This window comes from Ranitomeya imitator, chromosome 1 (genome assembly GCF_032444005.1).
Source record: "Ranitomeya imitator isolate aRanImi1 chromosome 1, aRanImi1.pri, whole genome shotgun sequence".
In the NCBI taxonomy this organism is placed as follows: domain Eukaryota; kingdom Metazoa; phylum Chordata; class Amphibia; order Anura; family Dendrobatidae; genus Ranitomeya; species Ranitomeya imitator.
In genome coordinates this window covers 876,080,542-876,105,870 of record NC_091282.1, presented here as the reverse complement: position 1 = coordinate 876,105,870, position 25,329 = coordinate 876,080,542, and the positions used below count along the sequence as shown (strand labels likewise).

The 25,329-nt window shown below is 41.7% G+C and overlaps 1 protein-coding gene across 2 annotated transcripts in view; it reads right to left on the bottom strand.

The window, feature by feature from the left end:
• The window catches only part of CFAP299 (cilia and flagella associated protein 299), a 967,879-nt gene that overhangs the window by 16,842 nt on the left and 925,708 nt on the right, over nucleotides 1–25,329 (bottom strand). For both annotated transcript variants that reach the window (XM_069745705.1, XM_069745706.1), the window contains one exon: nucleotides 7,002–7,131. In XM_069745705.1, coding sequence (XP_069601806.1) covers nucleotides 7,002–7,131 — 130 coding nt within the window. The remainder of the gene's footprint in view (nucleotides 1–7,001; nucleotides 7,132–25,329) is intronic.

Here is a 25,329-nt window from a genome sequence, read left to right as displayed (position 1 = left end):
ATCTGTAAAATGTTGTGAAATATGTATATGGAGCAGCATTTGGGATCTACAGGGTTACAACAGCTCCTACAGGGTACAGCAGGGCTATGTAGGGCAGCACGGTGGCGCAGTGGTTAGCACAGCAGCCTTGCAGCGCTGAGGTCCTGGGTTCAAATCCATCCCATCAAGGACAACATCTGCAAAGAGTTTGTATGTTCTCTCTGTGTTTGCTTGGATTTCCTCTGGGCACTCCGGTTTCCTCCCACATTCCAAAGACATACTGATAGGGAATTTAGAATGTGAGCCCCATTGGGGACAGCGATGATAATTTCTGTAAAGCGCCGTGGAATATGTTAGCGCTATATAAAAATAAAGATTATTATATGTTTATCTAGATGCCCCCTGGTTATAAAAAGGAGATACCCTGAACCATTGAAGGATCTTGATGTTACAGTTGTCCTCAAAAGTTTACTTCCCCCGGCAGAATTATGGCTTTCTTGATCTTTTTTCAGAGAATATGAATGACAACATCAAAACTTTTTATCCACTCATGGTTAGTGATTGGATGAAGCCATTTATTGTCAAACTACTGTGTTTTCTCTTTTTAAATCATGACAACCCAAAACAACCACATGATTCTGATCAAAAGTTCACATACCCCATTTCTTAATACTGTGTATTGCCCCCTCTAACATCAATGACAGCTTGAAGTCTTTTGTGGTAGTTGTGGATGAGGTTCTTTATTTTCTCAGATGGTAAAGCTGCCCGTTCTTCTTTGAAAAAAGCTTCAAGTTCCTTTAAATTCCTGGGCTGTCTAGCATGAACTGCACGTTTGAGATCTCCCCAGAGTGGCTCAATGATAATGAGGTCAGGTAACTGAAATGGCCACTCCAGAACCTTCAATTTGTTCTGCTGTGACCAATGACAGGTCGACTTGACCTTGCATTTTGAGCATTGTCATGTTGTAACGTCCAAGTACGTCCCATGGACAGCTTCTGAGCTGATGAGTGCAAATTTGTCTCCAGTATTTGCTGATAACGTGTTGCATTCATTTTTCCTTCAACTTTGACTAAGTTTCCTGTGCCTTTGTAGCTCACACATCCCCAAAACATCAGCGATCCACCTCTGTGCTTTACAGTAGGAATGGTGTTCCTTTCATCGTAGGCTTTGTTGACCTATCTCCAAATGTAACGTTTATGGTTGTGGCCAAAAAGTTCAAATTTGGTCTCATCACTCCAAATTACCTTGTTTCAGAAGTTTTGAGGCTTGTCTCTGTGCTGTTTTGCGTGTTGTAGGTGAGATACTTTGTGGCACTTGCGCAGTAATGGCTTTCTTCTGGCGACTCATCCATGCAACCCATTTTTCTTCAAGTGCCTCCTTATTGTGCATCTTGAAACAGCCATACCACTAGTTTTCAGAGAGTACTGTATTTCAGCTGATGTTATTTGTGGGTTTTTCTTTGCATCCCGAACAATTTTCCTGGCAGTTGTGGATGACATTTTTGTTGGTCTACCTGGTCGTGGTTTTGTTTTTCCATTTGTTAATCACAGTTTGAACGCTGCTGACTGGCATTATCAATTCCTTGGATATCTTTTTGTATCTCTTTCCTGTTTTATACATTTTATTTACCTTTTCCCATAGATCTATTGACAATTCTTTTGCTTTCCCCATGATGCACAATCCAGAAATGTCAGTGGCTGGATGAAAGATGCAAGAGTCTGTCTGTATCCCATAAACTCGCTCAGCTTTTCTGCGCATGCTCTCATTACAAGCAAACTGTTCACAGGTGAGGATGTTACCTTTAGCAGCCATTCAAACCCATTTGTGTCAACTTCTGTGCATGTTATCAGGCCAAAATTGCCAGGGTATGTGAACTTTTGATCAGGGTCATTTGGATGTTTTGGGTTGTCATTATGATTTAAAAAGAGAAAACACAGTAGTTTGACAAAAAATGGCTTCACCCAACCAATTACCATGAGTGGAGAAAAAGTTTTGGTGTTATCATTCATATTCTTTGGAAAAAAAAAAATAACAAAGCAAAAATTCTGCCGGGGTACGTAACTTTTGAGAACAACTCTATGCTTCATATGGAAATTGGGTGACATTGTTCCATTGACTTACTAGACACATACTAAGGTGGATGTGAGTCGCCCACCAGGTCAATGGGGATACTCGGTACCGGTTCCAGTCACTTTTAAAGGGGATGTCATGGTGGCTGCGACCCGGTCTGTGGACACTCACTGAGAGGGGAAAAGTCTTTAAAAGGAATTTGGTAATAAAGTCTATTCGTGATGCCACCTGTGGCTCTCGGTCAGAGGGACCGACGCTGCTTAAAGGGGTCCTCTGGGGTGATGTTATTCCAGCAAGACGGTGACACTTCCCACAGGTGAAGCGGGGTCCCCAGGGTTCCCAAGGTGTATGGCAAGGATGGTGGGTTGCCGGTAAATAACGGATGACACAGAGTTGCAGTCTTTACCTGCTTTACTGATGGTAACAGGCCTCAGTCCAGGGTACCAGGTACAGGTGTAGCTGTGGTCCGGCTGGCTTGGAGGATATAGGTAAATCCTCTTTTCCAGGTGAGGTTCCGTAAGCCTTTCCTACTTGCTCTGATGTGCGAAGTCTCTGCTGCCTGAAGCTTGCTGGCAGCTTGCTTTCTCTCTCCTGTCCTGGGACAGGTGCCTGCATGGTGGGCAGTGTGAGCCGTTTTACAGGGTCTCTATCACGACCCGGGCTCTTAAGATACTGCTTCACCTCAGACTTGGTGTGGGTAAGTAACGTACAGTCTAATGCCCTCCGGTCCTGCTATGTGTCCTAGAGTATAACACAGCCTTGGGCTCCTGGTGCCCGGTTCCTGCGCTTCGGCTCTGAGGGTGCCCAGTCACAGTTCTCCTCTGAGGCCTTTGCTTTCTCCACTGTGCTCCTTCCCTCTTTGGCTCCACCATGATCAACCCCTCGAGTTCTCCTCCTATCCCGGAACTGCAGCTCAAAGCCTGGCTGCATGGCTCCGCCATCTGCTCACTCCTTAGTGTCTCTCACTAACTGCCTAACTCCTCCTCCAGACCAGAATATCTCTATCTGAGGGAAGATCCCCTGAATCCGGGTTCAGAGCTCCCCTTTCTGGCCTGGATTCGGAATGTGTTGTGTGTGGGTGCCTTACCTGGTAAAGGAAACTCCCCTTGCCTCCAAGCATGATATTACCCTCCCCGAATGGAAGGCATCATCAGTGTAACAACAGGTTACCTGGGGTGTTTGTGTAGAAAATAATGGTACAATAGCTTTTTTCTCTTCCTCATACCATAGAGGGTGGTGTAAAGTAAAAATACTTTTGTCTATACAGTATATATATATATGTGGTTTGCCATAGCTCACGATGAAGTGTCATATAAATGTTGGCTCTTTTTTAATGTTTAAATTAAAAGTTATATTTTAACATCAGAAATTCTCACACTATTGCTGTAAAGGCACGATATAAGCATAATAAATAAATAAGATGAAGATAATAACCCTTTCAAGGTCAGGTTCACACAGGTGGCACTCACTGTAACAAATTCAACCAAGAATCCACAAGCGATCCACAGTGCAGCAAATCATGTGGATTTTGATGTGGATTTCCATTTGTAGCTTCTAACAGCAGTTTGTTTTAAATAAAAGATTAAATTAAAAACAAAGCATGGGGTTTTAGGTCCCAAACTTCTGCTGGTCCCATGCATACCCTTCATTCTTCTGATCCCATGTCATACTTTCTTGGTTCTAAGACCGGACATTGTTCTTCCAGCTCTAGCAATGACATCAAAACTAATGTGACTGCTGCAGTCAGTTATAGGCAGCAGCGGTCACAGTCATCATATCACTAGAACAGTGTCTGATGACTTGTCACTTCTGGAGGCCTCCTTCATATTCGCTGTAGTTAAATCCACTAGGTTTTGGTATTTTTTACTTCCACAGTGAAGTCAATGGAGAAAGTTAGCTTGTGGATGGGGATCAAGACCCTCCTCAGACCTTCTCTGGCTAAACAACAGATTCAGCTCTGTTACATCTGTATTCTGTGTACAGTATAAAGACAAGATACCCCACTGTAAAATTCTTCTGCTTCCACATGTGCCCATCACTTAATAATAAGTGGCATCTCCTACATGATCTTATTACATTTCCGTGGCCTTTGAAGTAGCTACACACTGTTATTAGGGAACTATTGAACAAACTTTGCTTCAGTTTAATAAAGAATGGAATTCATTATATGAACATTTATCAAACCAGCCAGTTAGAAAAAGAAATAAACAGAAGATTAATCATTCCTCTGGGAGGAAGAAAAAAAACTGAATGCTTGCTTTATCTGCTGTACTGACAGATAATTCACATATAGTGCTCTTCAAAAGATATGTCCCTCCATATGGAATCAATGATAGCCATTGGAGGAAACTGCCATGCCAGCGCTGTCTGTTTCCCGGGACCATGCACTAAGGAAATAAATAGTCTCCTTGTTTATTCGATGGATGGTGCACACTTTTATCATCAATCGGGGTCATGTCATTTTAATTCTAAGAATATCACATTATTTATGGAAGTTGGGCAAAAGTTATAAAACTGGTTTATTTTAGGAGAGGCTACCTTACTTCCATACACAGGTGCAAACATCATTCTGTTTTTTCTAGAACATCCGCTTAGCTGCTTTGTGAAGAAATGCTTACAGCATACAAATGCTACATTTTCATCAGCCTAATTGAATAGATTATGCTTCAAATTCATACTACATTTCAGGTTTACATTTAGCTCTGACAAACTAGCATTTAATTTAGTCAAGTACAACACATGGCCATTTCTCCAAAGTGTCCCAGGAGCCATTTTTCAACTTGAAATTGCCAAACCGCATATTGCTTGCCCTACTGTGAGCAGCATGCGTGGCTTAAACCTGCTGCCGTGACCTGAACAATCTCCAAACTTATCTCCGTCAAGCACATCTGGGAAATCATTGATCAGCAATTGCAATGGGAGCTGCCAGCCGTGGATCTTGAAGATTTATGCGCCCAAGTGCATTCCGCAGAACATTCCGCTGACAACCATTAACAGTCTCACTAATACATTGCAAGGTGTGTAAGTGCGTTTATTTCTTCTGTTTTTTGAAAATGTTGCTTCTACTTTTCATCATTTGCTTATCGTTAACATGTCTATCAATTTGCTGATGTTCTTAAATCCTCCACTTTTTTTTTCTTGGTGTGGCAAATTCAATGTTGAGGAGTTTACTAAGTGCAAAGATGATTGTTCTTCATGCAAAAATGACAAAACGAAAATTGAAAAAAAAAAAAAAACCCCAGTTGACACGACTATATCTTAATAGTGTCCTTTTGCCACTTTTTTTTAACTGCTTCTGGACTGCCTATAGACTTTAAACGTCCAGGTGGTCTCACTCCTACTGTGCAGTGATGTTCTAAAATGTAATTGAATAGGAGCGCTGCTGACTGAGACAGCCGGAGCCCCCATTGAGAAGGCACAGAAAGTTCATTACCGTCTGTGTCGTTTTCATAGCTGTATACACAGCGCCAAAGAGGCACTGTGTATGCAGTAATGGAAAGGACTGATCGTCATGTAATTGCTGTGTTGTGTATAGGGAGGGAACATCAACTAAGGTGTCATGGGAGACCAAGACAGCTTTGCTATGCAGTCAGGAAGCTGCATTTCCTCTGTAACTGGAGCTATTATAGCAGCCCCAGTTAAAGGGAAATAAGATGAAAAAAAAAAAATCCAATATTTAAATACCTTATTAAATGCATTGCAACCTTCAGGAGAGCACAAAGTGTAAAATAAATGAAAAATGATTAAAAAAATAACAGGTAATGATGAATAGATATGCCACTGTCATTCCAAATGGCTGCTACTAAAAATAAATGTGTCCAATATCTAAAAATAGCTGACACAAAATAATACAATACAGCGCAATACAATATTTTAGCGGTCCTAAGTGTTCTTTAAAAAAAAATGGGAAAAACATACATTTATTTCTTCACCTTATTGTTCCACTGATATAGCCCAATACCAGCAAACAAAAAAAATAGAATGTGACAGCCACATAAACATGAAGCCCCATGCATCACAACAAAAAAGATGCGAAAAATTACTTGAATGTCCGAAAGAACATTTTTTATAGCTCTTTATGCCTCATGTAAGAAATAAAAAATGAAAATGATGATTTGTGATCAGGAATAAATCAGTTGGGCTGGTTAAAGAACTGGTTAAAGAAACAAAATATCATGGCTGGAAAAAGCTATACAGGCAATCGAATTTTATAAAAAATGACCCTCCAACTACAGAGCCATTTTGTAAGACTGACATTAAATGGTTTATTTCACATGAATTGGAAAATGATAATTCAGACAACTGCTATAGTAATATGAGATGAGTTACAAAATGGGAACAAGTCATTGTATACCTGGCAAGATGGGTCATTTAGAAAGTCTATGGAAAAAGTCTGTAGAAAAGTTCTGTCCTGCATAAGCATACAGTCAGATAGACACATCATTAGGATGTTTTAAAAGAACCATGGACATTTTATTTGGGATGACGTGTTCACTGGAAAAGAAGGAGAACGACAGAACCTACATAAAGGACATTTATCACTACAACCACAGCAGAGTGTTAGTCAGAAAAATCTCCACCTGACTTTTATTTGCTTTTTTAGCGGACTACTTGATACTTCTGTACATTTAAAGGTAACACAAAAGGAAAATCCCATGATGGATTCTCCTTAACCAACCTAAAATAACAGTGAATGCATATTTATACGTGTGAAGGAGCCATGAACAATGAACCTCTGAGCTGTAAAAGACTGTACAGATCCCTCATTTCGAGCAGATCCTTAAATATATAAACACACAAAGGAGTGACAATATTAGTCCTCAAGTTGCTAAGTGATACCACTTGTAAATCCATGAAGCACAGGGAGCAAAAACAGTCCGGAATCCTTAAAACATATGGTAATGTGAGAAGAGAAGTGAAAATTGCCGCTTTGCTTGGAGAAAAATATTTACCTTAGGATCCACGTTTAGTATTTTCCTGTCCCGCTTATTTTTAAACAGTAATCCAGATGAATTTTCTGCAATCACTTGGTAATTTGGACTTGCGTTTGAAGTTGAAACATGGGTTTCCCAGTTATAGAAACTGCAAAAATAGGAAAAAAAATCAGAAAAGTAAAGTCAGATCTTAAATAAGCGACTAACTTCTTCATAATGATATGATTTAACATCAATTGATTAACCATTGCTTTATGGACAATGGGTTAATTGCAGATAGTTTTTGTCAAGTACAATGGATCCATAATCTAAAATGTATCGCGTGAGGTAAGCCTGAATAATCCCTGAAGTCTTCAATGGGGCCATTTAGGAGGTTCAGATCCCGATCAATCTTAGGGTTATGAACATTTTTTTTAAAAGTCAGCTCATCCATATTAACCTCCGAGGAAAGAAAGTTTGCGGTGCCACAGGAAAAACAAGTAGAAAAAAGGAGGTTCCAGCATCAAGATCTTAGGGTTATGGTATAACCTAGTCATATGCTATAACAGGGAGTAACCCTTGCATTAGTGGGAAAAATACAGAGTGCCTGACTCGTGAACATCCAACTTACGAACATACGACTTACGAACGTATGATGTTTAAAAAAAACCTAATACGTAATTGCACACCTCTTTGGCTAACACTGGTCCTCTTCTTTCTGCTGTTGTGCACCACATCTACAGCCCCTTCACTGTAGGTCAACCCTTCCTGCCACATCCAGGCCTCATAGGACATCACACGTGTAAGTTAGTGACCTTGTGACATCAAGGCATGAGCTGCGACCTTTTAACCCACAGTGAACTCCGAGGCCTGGATGCAGTCAGAAGTCTTGGCCTATAGTGAAGAGGCCAAAGATGCGCAGCAGTGAGGTATTATGATTTTATTTTATTTTATTGCTGGCACTGTTCAAACTTCCCACAAATTAGGATTACAAGCAGAACTTCAACAAGCTATCCAGTTTGTAATGTGGGGGATTGCCAATATACCACAAACAAATTATATCAAGAGCACGCTGGATTTCAAAAACACACCACATGATCTAAACTTGCGCAATAATATTCTTGTTTTTCCACCGCCTTAACTCCTTCCTGACACAGACAATTTTCGCTTTTGTGTTTTTCCTCCCCTTCTTCCACATAAATGCATAAGAGCTTGTTTTTTTTTGCTGAACAAGTTATAATTATGAATGAAACCATTCAGTTTACCATACAATGTACTGGAAAATGGGACAAAAAAGTGCAATGAAATTGCAAAAATAAATGCCATTCACTCACTGTTTTCTGTGCTTTGTTTCAATGCTGTTCATTTTGTGGGTGGGCTGATAGTGGCATGGAACAGCGCGACCCCTAGTCACAGATTGACAGCAGTATTTAAATAGTTGGCGGTGTATTATAACCATTATCTGTCAGGTATGTGACGGGCTCCACCTCTAAGGCTGTTCTGGACATTCGTTCTCAAATTGCACCATACATTTACAGCAGATGTCGGTAAGGGGTGAAACATAGAACCTGATCGATATATTAAACATATCGGTGTCTGTTATTCGCCACCAGCACTGATCAGTTGTTTGCCGCTATGATGGCCATATGTGCCCAAGTACAGAGCTATAACAGCACTGAATAATGGCAGTTCTCGGGCATTGCATTTGAACTCTTATTGAAGAGAGTTAGAGACGTGCTGTGGTACATCCGAAAGGTTGTTTATAGAGCTGTACTGTTCTGGCCGTGGACACTAGGTACACATAGCTACCGTGGGAGTTTCAAACAGCTTATTGGTGGGTGTACCATTCTTCAAACTCCCACTTATTTGATATTGATGACCTAGTTTAAGAACAACCTTGATAACCCTTTTAAAAATTAGATAAAAACTGGGAGAAAGAATACAAATAAAAAACTTTAGTGTTTCTAATACAGTTTATTATGAAACCACAAACTGAAAAGCATTTGGTCTAGATCTCTGAGATTTCCACTGTTAACAAATAGAGACCATTCGGTGTAGTTAGTATAAAGGAGGATACTGTAGGGGGTTTTACCAACTCGGGTGCAACGGGAGGAAAACAGGAGGCTTGTTCCTTTAAAAGTTCATGGGTTTATAGCTTTTTAAACCCAAAAGCAAAAACAGAAAACAGACAGCCTTTAGATCAGGCAAACAAAATACAAATGTCCATAGCAGGGCTCTGTTCCGCCAGGCCTGTGGGCACACAGACTGGGGTAGTGTCCAGTACTCCGGCTGAGTCTGGAGCCAAACACACAGGCCTTCTCCCTCCCAACATACAGACCATGTGCCAAACAACAGCCTCCAAGAAATAGGCTGTAACCACACCCAGAGGTAAGGATTGTGGGTAGCGGTTACCCACAAGAAAAAATCCCAAGTGGGATAAAATGGTAAAAAAAAATACAATTTTGCCATTTTGTTTTTGGACTTTAACTAGCATTCATTGAATGATAACAATGAAATATGAACAAGATTCTCAGGTTAGTACAATTAGGTTAATATGAAAACTTGCATAACTTTTTTTTAATTAAGTGGTAAAAAGAAATTCAGAAGTTTACAAAAACATTTTTTGTTTGTGTTGCTATTTTCCAATACACATAAGATTTTATTTTCTTTTGATGGAGCTGTGTGAGGGCTTGTTTCTTGAGTCATTACCTGACAGTTTTATTAATATCACTCTGTACGCATGACATATATAGCTCTGGCAAAAATTAATAGACCACCACATCAAAACCCTGCCATGGGTAGCCCAATCTCCAGACCAGAACCCAATTGAAAACCTCTGGAATATAATCAAGAACTGCTTACATTTCTGTGCCAGAAACAGTGTGAAAGACTGGTGGAAAGCATGCTGAGACGCATGAAAGCTGTGATTAAAAAACATCGTTATTCTACAAAATATTGATTTCTGAACTCTTCCTAAGATAAAACATTAGTATTGTTGTTTGTAAATGATTATGAACTTGTTTTATTTGCATTATTTGAGGTCTGAAAGCACTGTTTGTTTTTTTAATTTTGACCATTTCTCCTTTTCAGAAAAAAAAATACAAAATGTATCCCTTGGAAATTCGGAGACATGTTGTCAGAAGTTTATAGAATAAAGAACTATAAACATTTTACTCCAAAATATACCTATTAAGAGAAAAATCAGAGAAAATGAAATTTTGCAGTGGTCTCCTAATTTTTGCCAGAGGCTGTGTATATACAGTGGGGCAAAAAAGTATTTAGTCAGTCAGCAATAGTGCAAGTTCCACCACTTAAAAAGATGAGAGGCGTCTGTAATTTACATCATAGGTAGACCTCAACTATGGGAGACAAACTGAGAAAACAAATCCAGAAAATCACATTGTCTGTTTTTTTAACATTTTATTTGCATATTATGGTGGAAAATAAGTATTTGGTCAGAAACAAACAATCAAGATTTCTGGCTCTCACAGACCTGTAACTTCTTCTTAAAGAGTCTCCTCTTTCCTCCACTCATTACCTGTAGTAATGGCACCTGTTTAAACTTGTTATCAGTATAAAAAGACACCTGTGCACACCCTCAAACAGTCTGACTCCAAACTCCACTATGGTGAAGACCAAAGAGCTGTCAAAGGACACCAGAAACAAAATTGTAGCCCTGCACCAGGCTGGGAAGACTGAATCTGCAATAGCCAACCAGCTTGGAGTGAAGAAATCAACAGTGGGAGCAATAATTAGAAAATGGAAGACATACAAGACCACTGATAATCTCCCTCGATCTGGGGCTCCACGCAAAATCCCACCACGTGGGGTCAGAATGATCACAAGAACGGTGAGCAAAAATCCCAGAACCACGCGGGGGGACCTAGTGAATGAACTGCAGAGAGCTGGGACCAATGTAACAAGGCCTACCATAAGTAACACATTACGCCACCATGGACTCAGATCCTGCAGTGCCAGACGTGTCCCACTGCTTAAGCCAGTACATGTCCGGGCCCGTCTGAAGTTTGCTAGAGAGCATTTGGATGATCCAGAGGAGTTTTGGGAGAATGTCCTATGGTCTGATGAAACCAAACTGGAACTGTTTGGTAGAAACACAACTTGTCGTGTTTGGAGGAAAAAGAATACTGAGTTGCATCCATCAAACACCATACCTACTGTAAAGCATGGTGGTGGAAACATCATGCTTTGGGGCTGTTTCTCTGCAAAGGGGCCAGGATGACTGATCCGGGTACATGAAAGAATGAATGGGGCCATGTATCGTGAGATTTTGAGTGCAAACCTCCTTCCATCAGCAAGGGCATTGAAGATGAAACGTGGCTGGGTCTTTCAACATGACAATAATCCAAAGCACACCGCCAGGGCAATGAAGGAGTGGCTTCGTAAGAAGCATTTCAAGGTCCTGGAGTGGCCTAGCCAGTCTCCAGATCTCAACCCTATAGAAAACCTTTGGAGGGAGTTGAAAGTCAAAAACATCACTGCTCTAGAGGAGATCTGCATGGAGGAATGGGCCAACATACCAACAACAGTGTGTGGCAACCTTGTGAAGACTTACAGAAAAGGTTTGACCTCTGTCATTGCCAACAAAGGATATATTACAAAGTATTGAGATGAAATTTTGTTTCTGACCAAATACTTATTTTCCACCATAATATGCAAATAAAATGTTAAAAAAACAGGCAATGTGATTTTCTTGATTTTTTTTTCTCAGTTTGTCTCAAAGAGTTGAGGTCTACCTATGATGTAAATTACAGACGCCTCTCATCTTTTTAAGTGGTGGAACTTGCACTATTGCTGACTGACTAAATACTTTTTTGTCCCACTGTATATATATATATATATATATATATATATATATATATATACACAGACCCAGATGGTAGATACTGGTATCATGCTTCCTATTGTGATTTTAACTTTCTATAGAGAAGAAACATGGCATGGATAGCATCATCTATCTAAGTGATAGAATAGCTTTACTGTGATGTGAGTGAATGCGTTGTGTTTGGCCCTTCGCTATGATGTCAAAAATATATCTCCCATAAATATCAGATAGATGCAAACCCCTGGTGATTTGAATAGAGGAGGTTCTTGCTTTGGAAGTGTACAGAACTTATCCAAGTCATGGTGGCTGGTTGCCAGAGCAGATTTTGTCTGTAATTACCTGGTCACTACAGGAGACCCTTACTTCAATGGAGGTTGAAGTGTCAGCTCTCACTTCTCCAGTTATAATTAATAACATTTGTTTATTGTGAGGTTGTACTGCAATGGAAGTTGAAGTGTCAGAGCTCTCTCACTCGCCACTTATAATAAATCCGATATGATCAATGTGAGGGTGATGTGTCACCTCTCTGGAAATGTCTTTATGGATTTTAATTTTTCTCTATGGCTATATATATATATATATATATATATATATATATATATAATACTGTACATCATGTTGCAGTTACGTGTTAAGATTCCCCAAATCCCTCTTTAATTGTGGAGTTGTACTGGTTTTATTTCATGTTATTTTTAAAAGCAATAATGAGTTACAAGTACACACCAGCAATGTCAATACACTTATAATTTAATGCTGTCTGTGATGATATCATTAATTTGGAATAAAATAATATAGTAATAATCTGCAGCGAGTACAAGTAATACAGTATTCAGCATTAGACAGCATTAATGAGGCCTGGATTCACACAACATTCTTAAATGACTCATAATTGGTTTTGTGGTCTGGCAAATGATTGCTGATCTTGTAGCCTTCGTGGGAAAAAACGTGCATCGGTGGACATAATCCAAGATCACTCACTTGCAATCAACACCCAATAACCTGTATGTCCATACCACGTGTAGCATACACAGGAGAGTCTAAAATGTGAGCTATGTGGTCCTTCCACTGCTTGCGTAGATGGCTCTGATTTCACATGGGAAGGTCATTTTTTTTTAAAATAAGAGATAAGTTGAAGGAGACTTTTCATCTTTTTTAGAACTCACATCATCCAAGAAACACATCAAAGAAGGAATAAAGAAACAACTGCACATCTTCCCTGGAGCTTTGCACATGATTGCTCACATAAAGCTGAATAAACATATTGTGTGACTGCTAATGCTTCTGACATTACAATAATGTTAACCAGAAACATGATAGACTGTAGATGCTTGTTCATTTAGTGAGAGGCATGTAACAACGGCTGCCAAGTGTTGTGCGTGCACTTGTCTCATGAAGCTTGGAGCTTTGCTACATGGATAAGAAAAGTGAGGATCTAGATACTTTAGACACAAGAAATCATATTCTCAATATTCTCATCATTGTGTTTTGGGACTTTGGGAGAGTTCGGAAAAGAAAACGGATATAGGCCCACCATTGGGTAGTACTGTGCAAAGTATATAATAATACTAAAAATTATACCTGGCATACAGGAACAGGAGAAGAGGTACAATGTAGTGTTTACTTATCTACTATATAATTGTCTAAAGGTCACTTCCGTCTGTCTGTCTGTCTGTCATAGATATTCATTGGTCACGGCCTCTGTCTGTCATGGAAATCCAAGTCGCTGATTGGTCGTGGCAAAACACCCACGACTATGGTTGAGCGAAATGGGTCGGCCAGATTCAGAAGTCGCTGACTTTTGGCAAAGTCGGGTTTCATGAAACCCGACCCCTGTGTGGGGTCGGCCATGAGGTCGGCGATCTTCTGATCTGGAATCGGAATTCCGATACTGAGTTCCGATATGTTTAAGATATCGGGAATCGGTATCGGAATTCATATTTAAGTGTAAAATAAAGAATAAAAATAAAAAAATATTGATATACTCACCCTCGGACGCGCCCTGGTTCTCACCGGCAGCCTTCCTTCCTAAGAATGAGCGACTGAAGGGCCTTCGATGACGTCGCGGCTTGTGATTGGTCGCGTGAGCGGTCACATGGGCGTCACGCGACCAATCACAAGCCGCAACGTCATCTAAGGTCCTTCAGGTGCTAATTCTTAGGAAGGAAGCGTCCGAGGGCGCGTCCGAGGGTGAGTATATTCCTAATAGGTATATACTCCCCCTCGGACGCGCCCTGGTTCTAACCCGCAGCCTTCCTTCCTAAGAATCAGTGCCTGAAGGACCTTAGATGACGTCGAGGCTTGTGATTGGTCGCGTGACGCCCATGTGACCGCTCACGTGACCAATCACAAGCCGCGACGTCATTGAAGGCCCTTCAGTCGCTCATTCTTAGGAAGGAAGGCTGCCGGTGAGAACCAGGGCGCGTCCGAGGGTGAGTATATCAATATTTTTTTATTTTTATTCTTTATTTTACACTTAAATATGAATTCCGATACCGATTCCCGATATCTTAAACATCGAAGGTCCTTCAGGCGCTCATTCTTAGGAAGGAAGGTTGCCGGTGAGAACCAGGGCGCGTCCATAGGTAAGTATATCAATATTTTTTATTTTACACTTAAATATGGATCCCAGGGCCTGAAGGAGAGTTTCCTCTCCTTCAGACCCTGGGAACCATTAGAAACCCAATGCACTGCATTGGGTTTCGTGTTTCGGCCGACCCCGACCCCGACTTTTCTATAGGATCGGCCGATTTCACTCGACCCGACTTTTGAAAAAGTCGGGTTTCGTGAAACCCGACCCGATCCTATAAAAAGAAAAGTCGCTCAACCCTACCCACGACCATTGCCACAACCAATCAGCGATGGCCATAGTCTGACAGCGAAATGGCCGCTGCTTTACTGCCCTGCAGTCAGCGCTGAGCGCTCACACAGGTTTAATGCCAGCGTTAACAGACCGTGGTGTAATGCAGCTATTAACGCTGTGTGACTATTGATGATGCGCATGCAGCATCAATAGTAAAAAGATCTAATGCTACAAATAATAATAGTAATAAAAAAAAGGTTATTCTCACCTTCTGACGTCGCGCGCTGTCCTCAGCAGTGCAAGCGGCTGGTTCCGGTGCCAAGGATGCTATGCGAGAAGGACCTGCCATGATATCGCGGACATGTGACCGCGACGTCATCACAGGTCCTGCGCTCATACCAACTCTGGGACTGGAAGCTGCCACGTGCACCGCACACAGGCACCAGGACTTCAAGGGGCCTTTGGAAGGTGAGTATATGTTTATTTTTTATTTTAGGTCTTTTTTAACCACTCATATAGTGCCCACATTGCTATATACTACGTGGGCTGTGTTACATACTGCGTGGACTCTGTTATATACTACATCTCTGTGCTATATACTATGTAGCTGGGCAATATACAACGTGACTGTGCAATAGACAACGTGACTGTCCATAATACTACGTAGCTGTGCAATATACTATGTAGCTGTGCAATATACTATGTGGCTGTGTCGGTTCTGTTATATACTACGTCGACTGTGCAATATACTACGTAGCTTTGTTATATACTACGTGGCTGTGCAATATACTACGTAGCTATGCAATATAAAACGTGCCTCTACAATATACTATGTGGCTATGTTATATACTACGTGGCTCTGCTATATACTATGTCGCTGACCAATATACTACATAGCTGTGCAATACACTACGTAGCTGTGCAATACGCTACGTGACTGTGTTATATACTATGTTGCTGTGCAATATACTACGTGCCTGTACAATATACTACGCGGCTCTACAATATACTACGTGGCTATGTTATATACTACGTGTCTCTGCTATATACTACGTGGCTGACCAATGTACTACATACCTGTGCAATACAATATGTGGCTATGTTATATACTATGTGGCTGTGTTACATACTACGTAGCTGTTATATACTACGTAGCTATGTTATATACTACGTCGGTTGTGTTAGGCTAGGTTCACATTGCTTTAGTGCAATCCGTTTAGCAGATCCGCTAATGGATTGCATTAACGCAATGTCCAAAAAGGGATTGCGTTCAGCAATCCCGCTAGCGCAGATGCCCGATCTGCGCTAGCGAGGAACTGACCCTGAATGCTGCAAGCAAACTAACGGCACATTCCAGACGCATGCCAAAAATGGCATACGTTTACGATGCGTTAGCGATCCGTTAGCACATTGCAGTCAATGGGTGCGCTAATGGATCCGTTACATAGCGTTAATTGCGACAATTGCGCCATGTAACGGAGTCCGTTAGCGGACACCCACTAACGCAATGTGAACCTAGCCTTTACTACGTCACTGTGCAATATAGTACGTAGCCTGTGCTATATACCACCTACATATTCTAGAATACCTGATACGTTAGAATCGGGCCACCATCTAGTAGAGAATAAGAGCAGATATTGAGATTTACACACAGCAAACAGGACAGGAGAAATGGTACTGTGTAGTATATACAGGTCCTTCTCAAAAAATTAGCATATAGTGTTAAATTTCATTATTTACCATAATGTAATGATTACAATTAAACTTTCATATATTATAGATTCATTATCCACCAACTGAAATTTGTCAGGTCTTTTATTGTTTTAATACTGATGATTTTGGCATACAACTCCTGATAACCCAAAAAACCTGTCTCAATAAATTAGCATATTTCACCCATCCAATCAAATAAAAGTGTTTTTTAATAACAAACAAAAAAACCAACAAATAATAATGTTCAGTTATGCACTCAATACTTGGTCGGGAATCCTTTGGCAGAAATGACTGCTTCAATGCGGCGTGGCATGGAGGCAATCAGCCTGTGACACTGCTGAGATGTTATGGAGGCCCAGGATGCTTCAATAGCGGCCTTAAGCTCATCCAGAGTGTTGGGTCTTGCGTCTCTCAACTTTCTCTTCACAATATCCCACAGATTCTCTATGGGGTTCAGGTCAGGAGAGTTGGCAGGCCAATTGAGCACAGTAATACCATGGTCAGTAAACCATTTACCAGTGGTTTTGGCACTGTGAGCAGGTGCCAGGTCGTGCTGAAAAATGAAATCTTCATCTCCATAAAGCATTTCAGCCGATGGAAGCATGAAGTGCTCCAAAATCTCCTGATAGCTAGCTGCATTGACCCTGCCCTTGATGAAACACAGTGGACCAACACCAGCAGCTGACATGGCACCCCACACCATCACTGACTGTCGGTACTTGACACTGGACTTCAGGCATTTTGGCATTTCCTTCTCCCCAGTCTTCCTCCAGACTCTGGCACCTTGATTTCCGAATGACATGCAAAATTTGCTTTCATCAGAAAAAAGTACTTGGGACCACTTAGCAACAGTCCAGTGCTGCTTCTCTGTAGCTCAAAAGTGGCTTTACCTGGGGAATGCGGCACCTGTAGCCCATTTCCTGCACACGCCTGTGCACGGTGGCTCTGGATGTTTCCACACCAGACTCAGTCCACTGCTTCCTCAGGTTCCCCAAGGTCTGGAATCGGTCCTTCTCCACAATCTTCCTCAGGGTCCGGTCTCCTCTTCTCGTTGTACAGCGTTTTCTGCCACATTGTTTCCTTCCAACAGACTTACCATTGAGGTGCCTTGATACAGCACTCTGGGAACAGCCTATTTGTTGAGAAATTTCTTTCTGGGTCTTACCCTCTTGCTTGAGGGTGTCAATGATGGCCTTCTTGACATCTGTCAGGTCGCTAGTCTTACCCATGATGGGGGTTTTGAGTAATGAACCAGGCAGGGAGTTTATAAAAGCCTCAGGTATCTTTTGCATGTGTTTAGAGTTAATTAGTTGATTCAGAAGATTAGGGTAATAGGTCGTTTAGAGAACCTTTTCTTGATATGCTAATTTATTGAGACAGGTTTTTTGGGTTATCAGGAGTTGTATGCCAAAATCATCAGTATTAAAACAATAAAAGACCTGACAAATTTCAGTTGGTGGATAAGGAATCTATAATATATGAAAGTTTAATTGTAATCATTACATTATGGTAAATAATGAAATTTAACACTATATGCTAATTTTTTGAGAAGGACCTGTATATATATATATATATATATATATATATATATATATATATATATATATATATATATATACACATTACAGGATAAATTGTACTGTGCAGTGCATATATACAGGACAAGTGAAGCAGTACTATGCTGTGTATATACACCAGATAGGAGAAGTAGTACTGTGCAGTGCATATATACAGTAGACAAGAATTAGTACTGTGCAGTGTATATATACAGTAGAGAAGAATTGGTACTGTGCAGTGTATATATACAGGACAGGAGTAATAGTACCGTGCAGTGTATCTATACAGGGCAGGAGAAGTAGTACTGTGCAGTGTATATATACAGAACAGGAGAACTGGTGCTGTACAGTGTATATACAGGTCAGAAGAAGTGGTACTGTGCAGTGTATATATACAGGACATGAAAAGTGGTACTGTGCAGTGTATATACAGGACAGGAGTAGTAGTACTGTGCAGTGTACATATACAGGACAGGAGGAGTGGTACTGTGCAGTGTATATATACAGGACAGGAGAAGTGGTACTGTGCAGTGTATATATACAGGACAAGAGAAGTGGTACTGTGCAGTGTATATATACAGGACAGGAGAAGTGGTTCTGTTCAGTGTATATATACAGGACAGGAGAAGTGGTGCTGTGCAGTGTATATATACAGGACAGGAGGAGTGGTACTGTACAGTGTATATATAGAGGACAGGAGAAGTGGTGCTGTGCAGTGTATATATTCAGAACAGGAGGAGTGGTACTGTGCAGTGTATATATACAGGACAGGCGGAGTGGTACTGTGCAGTGTATATATAGAGGACAGGAGAAGTGGTACTGTGCAGTGTATATATACAGGACAGGAGAAGTGGTACTGTGCAGTGTATATATACAGGACAGGAGAAGTGGTGCTGTGCAGTGTATATACAGGACAGGAGGAGTGGTACTGTACAGTGTATATATAGAGGACAGGAGAAGTGGTGCTCTGCAGTGTATATATTCAGGACAGGAGGAGTGGTACTGTGCAGTGTATATATACAGGACAGGCGGAGTGGTACTGTGCAGTGTATATATAGAGGACAGGAGAAGTGGTACTGTGCAGTGTATATATACAGGACAGGAGAAGTGGTACTGTACAGTGTATATATACAGGACAGGAGAAGTGGTGCTGTGCAGTGTATATATACAGGACAGGAGGAGTGGTACTGTGCAGTGTATATATACAGGACAGGAGGAGTAGTACTGTGCAGTGTATATATACAGAACAGGAGAAGTGGTGCTGTACATTGTATATATACAGGACAGGAGGAGTGGTACTGTGCAATGTATATATATACAGGACAGGAGAAGTGGTAATGTGCAAAGTATATATACAGAACAGGAGAAGTGGTACTGTGCAGTGTATTTATACAGGACAGGAGGAGCGGTACTGTGCAGTGTATATATACAGGACAGGAGGAGCGGTACTGTGCAGAGTATATATACAGAACAGGAGAAGTGGTACTGTGCAGTGTATTTATACAGGACAGGAGGAGCGGTGCAGTGTATATATACAGGAGGAGTGGTACCGTGCAGTGTATCTATACAGGACATGAGAAGTGGTGCTGTGCAGTGTATATATACAGGACAGGAGGAGTGGTACTGTGCAGTGTATATATACAGGACAGGAGGAGTGGTACTGTGTAGTGTATATATACAGGACAGGAGAAGTGGTGCTGTACAGTGTATATATACAGGACAGGAGAAGTGGTGCTGTACAGTGTATATATACAGGACATGAGAAGTGGTGCTGTGCAGTGTATATATACAGGACAGGAGGAGTGGTACTGTACAGTGTATATATACAGGACAGGAGGAGTGGTACTGTGTAGTGTATATATACAGGACAGGAGAAGTGGTGCTGTACAGTGTATATATACAGGACAGGAGAAGTGGTGCTGTACAGTGTATATATACAGGACAGGAGGAGGGGTACTGTACGGTGTATATACAGGACAGGAGGAGTGGTGCTGTACAGTGTATATATACAGGACAGGAGGAGTGGAACTGTGCAGTGTATATATACAGACGAAGTGGTACTGTGCAGTGTATACATACAGGACAGGAGAAGTGGTACTGTGCAGTGTATATATACAGACGAAGTGGTACTGTGCAGTGTATATATACAGGACAGGAGGAGCGGTACTGTGCAGAGTATATATACAGAACAGGAGAAGTGGTACCGTGCAGTGTATTTATACAGGACAGGAGGAGCGGTGCAGTGTATATATACAGGGGATTGGTACTGTGCAGTGTATTTATACAGGACATGAGAAGTGGTACTGTGCAGTGTATATATACAGGACTGGAGAAGTGGTACTGTGCAGAGTATATATACAGAACAGGAGAAGTGGTACTGTGCAGTGTATATATACAGGACAAGAGGAGCGGTGCAGTGTATATATACAGAGGATTGGTACTATGCAGTGTATCTATACAGGACATGAGAAGTGGTGCTGTGCAGTGTATACAGTGGGGCAAAAAAGTATTTAGTCAGTCAGCAATAGTGCAAGTTCCACCACTTAAAAAGATGAGAGGCGTCTGTAATTTACATCATAGGTAGACCTCAACTATGGGAGACAAACTGAGAAAAAAAAATCCAGAAAATCACATTGTCTGTTTTTTTATCATTTTATTTGCATATTATGGTGGAAAATAAGTATTTGGTCAGAAACAAAATTTCATCTCAATACTTTGTAATATATCCTTTGTTGGCAATGACAGAGGTCAAACGTTTACTGTAAGTCTTCACAAGGTTGCCACACACTGTTGTTGGTATGTTGGCCCATTCCTCCATGCAGATCTCCTCTAGAGCAGTGATGTTTTTGGCTTTTCGCTTGGCAACACGGACTTTCAACTCCCTCCAAAGGTTTTCTATAGGGTTGAGATCTGGAGACTGGCTAGGCCACTCCAGGACCTTAAAATGCTTCTTACGAAGCCACTCCTTCATTGCCCTGGCGGTGTGCGTTTGGATTATTGTCATGTTGAAAGACCCAGCCACGTTTCATCTTCAATGCCCTTGCTGATGGAAGGAGGTTTGCACTCAAAATCTCACGATACATGGCCCCATTCATTCTTTCATGTACCCGGATCAGTTGTCCTGGCCCCTTTGCAGAGAAACAGCCCCAAAGCATGGTGTTTCCACCACCATGTTTTACAGTAGGTATGGTGTTTGATGGATGCAACTCAGTATTCTTTTTCCTCCAAACACGACAAGTTGTGTTTCTACCAAACAGTTCCAGTTTGGTTTCATCAGACCATAGGACATTCTCCCAAAACTCCTCTGGATCATTCAAATGCTCTCTAGCAAACTTCAGACGGGCCCGGACATGTACTGGCTTAAGCAGTGGGACACGTCTGGCACTGCAGGATCTGAGTCCATGGTGGCGTAGTGTGTTACTTATGGTAGGCCTTGTTACATTGGTCCCAGCTCTCTGCAGTTCATTCAGTAGGTCCCCCCACGTGGTTCTGGGATTTTTGCTCACCGTTCTTGTGATCATTCTGACCCCACGGGGTGGGATTTTGCGTGGAGCCCCAGATCGAGGGAGATTATCAGTGGTCTTGTATGTCTTCCATTTTCTAATTATTGCTTCCACTGTTGATTTCTTCACTCCAAGCTGGTTGGCTATTGCAGATTCAGTCTTCCCAGCCTGGTGCAGGGCTACAATTTTGTTTCTGGTGTCCTTTGACAGCTCTTTAGTTTTCACCATAGTGGAGTTTGGAGTCAGACTGTTTGAGGGTGTGCACAGGTGTCTTTTTATACTGATAACAAGTTTAAACAGGTGCCATTACTACAGGTAATGAGTGGAGGAAAGAGGAGACTCTTAAAGAAGAAGTTACAGGTCTGTGAGAGCCAGAAATCTTGATTGTTTGTTTCTGACCAAATACTTATTTTCCACCATAATATGCAAATAAAATGATAAAAAAACAGACAATGTGATTTTCTGGATTTTTTTTTCTCAGTTTGTCTCCCATAGTTGAGGTCTATCTATGATGTAAATTACAGACGCCTCTCATCTTTTTAAGTGGTGGAACTTGCACTATTGCTGACTGACTAAATACTTTTTTGCCCCACTGTATATACAGGACAGGAGGAGTGGTACTGTGCAGTGTATATATACAGCACAGGAGAAGTGGTACTGTGCAGTGTATATATACAGGACAGGAGGAGTGGTACTGTGCAGTGTATATATACAGGACAGGAGGAGTGGTACTGTGAAGAGTTTATATACAGGACAGGAGGAGCGGTACTGTGCAGTGTATATATACAGGACAGGAGGAGCGGTACTGTGCAGAGTATATATACAGGACAGGAGGAGTGGTACTGTGCAGTGTATATATACAGGACAGGAGGAGCGGTACTGTGCAGAGTATATATACAGAACAGGAGAAGTGGTGCTGTACAGTGTATATACAGGTCAGAAGAAGTGGTGCTGTGCTGTGTATACATACAGGACAGGAAAAGTGGTACTGTGCAGTGTATATATACAGGACAGGAGAAGTGGTGTTGTGCAGTGTATATACACAGGACAGGAGAAGTGGTGTTGTGCAGTGTACTGTATATATACAGGGCAGGAAAAGTGGTGTTGTGCAATGTATATATACAGGAGAGAAGAATTGGTACTGTGTAGTGTATATATACAGGACAGGAGGAGTGGTACTGTGCAGTGTATATATACAGGACAAGAGGAGCGGTGCAGTGTATATATACAGAGGATTGGTACTATGCAGTGTATCTATACAGGACATGAGAAGTGGTGCTGTGCAGTGTATATATACAGGACAGGAGGAGTGGTACTGTGCAGTGTATATATACAGCACAGGAGAAGTGGTACTGTGCAGTGTATATATACAGGACAGGAGGAGTGGTACTGTGCAGTGTATATATACAGGACAGGAGGAGTGGTACTGTGAAGAGTATATATACAGGACAGGAGGAGCGGTACTGTGCAGTGTATATATACAGGACAGGAGGAGCGGTACTGTGCAGAGTATATATACAGGACAGGAGGAGTGGTACTGTGCAGTGTATATATACAGGACAGGAGGAGCGGTACTGTGCAGAGTATATATACAGAACAGGAGAAGTGGTGCTGTACAGTGTATATACAGGTCAGAAGAAGTGGTGCTGTGCTGTGTATACATACAGGACAGGAAAAGTGGTACTGTGCAGTGTATATATACAGGACAGGAGAAGTGGTGTTGTGCAGTGTATATACACAGGACAGGAGAAGTGGTACTGTGCAGTGTATACATACAGGACAGGAAGAGTGGTGCTGTGCAGTGTATATATACAGGACAGGAGGAGTGGTACTGTGTAGTGTATATATACAGGACAGAAGGAGTGGTCCTGTGCAGTGTATATATACAGGACAGGAGGAGTGGTACTGTGCAGTGTATATATACAGGACAGGAGGAGTGGAACTGTGCAGTGTATATATACAGACGAAGTGGTACTGTGCAGTGTATACATACAGGACAGGAGGAGTGGTACTGTGCAGTGTATATATACAGGACAGGAGGAGTGGTACTGTGCAGTGTATATATACAGGACAGGAGGAGTGGAACTGTGCAGTGTATATATACAGACGAAGTGGTACTGTGCAGTGTATATATACAGAACAGGAGAAGTGCTACTGTGCAGGGTTTGTATACAGGACAGGAGGAGAAGTGGTACTGTGCAGTGTATTTATACAGGGCAGAAGGAGTGGTACTGTGCAGTGTATATATACAGGTGAAGTGGTACTGTGCAGTGTATATATACAGAACAGGAGAAGTGTTACTGTGCATGGTTTATACACAGGGCAGGAGGAGTAGTACTGTGCAGTGCATTTATACCGGGCAGGAGGAGTGGCATTGTGCAGTGTATATATACAGGACAGGAGGAGCGGTACTGTGCAGTGCATATATACGGGACAGGAGAAGTGGTACTGTGGAGTGTATTTATACAGGGCAGGAGGAGTGGTACTGTGCAGTGCATATATACAGGACAGGAGGAGCGGTACTGTGCAGAGTATATATACAGAACAGGAGAAGTGGTGCTGTACAGTGTATATACAGGTCAGAAGAAGTGGTGCTGTGCTGTGTATACATACAGGACAGGAAAAGTGGTACTGTGCAGTGTATATATACAGGACAGGAGAAGTGGTGTTGTGCAGTGTATATACACAGGACAGGAGAAGTGGTGTTGTGCAGTGTACTGTATATATACAGGGCAGGAAAAGTGGTGTTGTGCAATGTATATATACAGGAGAGAAGAATTGGTACTGTGTAGTGTATATATACAGGACAGGAGGAGTGGTCCTGTGCAGTGTATATATACAGGACAGGAGGAGTGGTACTGTGCAGTGTATATATACAGGACAGGAGGAGTGGAACTGTGCAGTGTATATATACAGACGAAGTGGTACTGTGCAGTGTATACATACAGGACAGGAGGAGTGGTACTGTGCAGTGTATATATACAGGACAGGAGGAGTGGTACTGTGCAGTGTATATATACAGGACAGGAGGAGTGGTACTGTGCAGTGTATATATACAGGACAGGAGGAGTGGAACTGTGCAGTGTATATATACAGACGAAGTGGTACTGTGCAGTGTATATATACAGAACAGGAGAAGTGCTACTGTGCAGGGTTTGTATACAGGACAGGAGGAGAAGTGGTACTGTGCAGTGTATTTATACAGGGCAGAAGGAGTGGTACTGTGCAGTGTATATATACAGGTGAAGTGGTACTGTGCAGTGTATATATACAGAACAGGAGAAGTGTTACTGTGCATGGTTCATACACAGGGCAGGAGGAGTAGTACTGTGCAGTGCATTTATACCGGGCAGGAGGAGTTGCATTGTGCAGTGTATATATACAGGGCAGGAGGAGTGGTACTGTGCAGTGCATATATACAGGACAGGAGAAGTGGTATTGTGCAGTGTGTATATATACAGGACAGGGGGAGTGGTACTGTGCAGTGTACATATACAGGACAGGAGGAGTGGTACTGTGCAGTGTATATATACAGGAGAGGAGGAGTGGTACTGTGCAGTGTATATATACAGGACAGGAGGAGTGGTACTGTGCAGTGTATATACACAGGACAGGAGGAGTGGTACTGTGCAGTGTATTTATATAGGGCAGGAGAAGTGGTACTGTACAGTGTATATACAGGACAGAAGTGGTACTGTGCAGTGTATATATACAGGACAGGAGGAGCGGTACTGTGCAGTGTATATATACAGGACAGGAGAAGTGGTACTGTGCAGTGTATATATACAGGACAGGAGGAGTGGTACTGTGCAGTGTATATATACAGGACAGGAGAAGTGGTACTGTACAGTGCATATATACAGGACAGGAGGAGTGGTACTGTGCAGTGTATATATACAGGACAGGAGAAGTGGTACTGTACAGTGTATATACAGGACAGAAGTGGTACTGT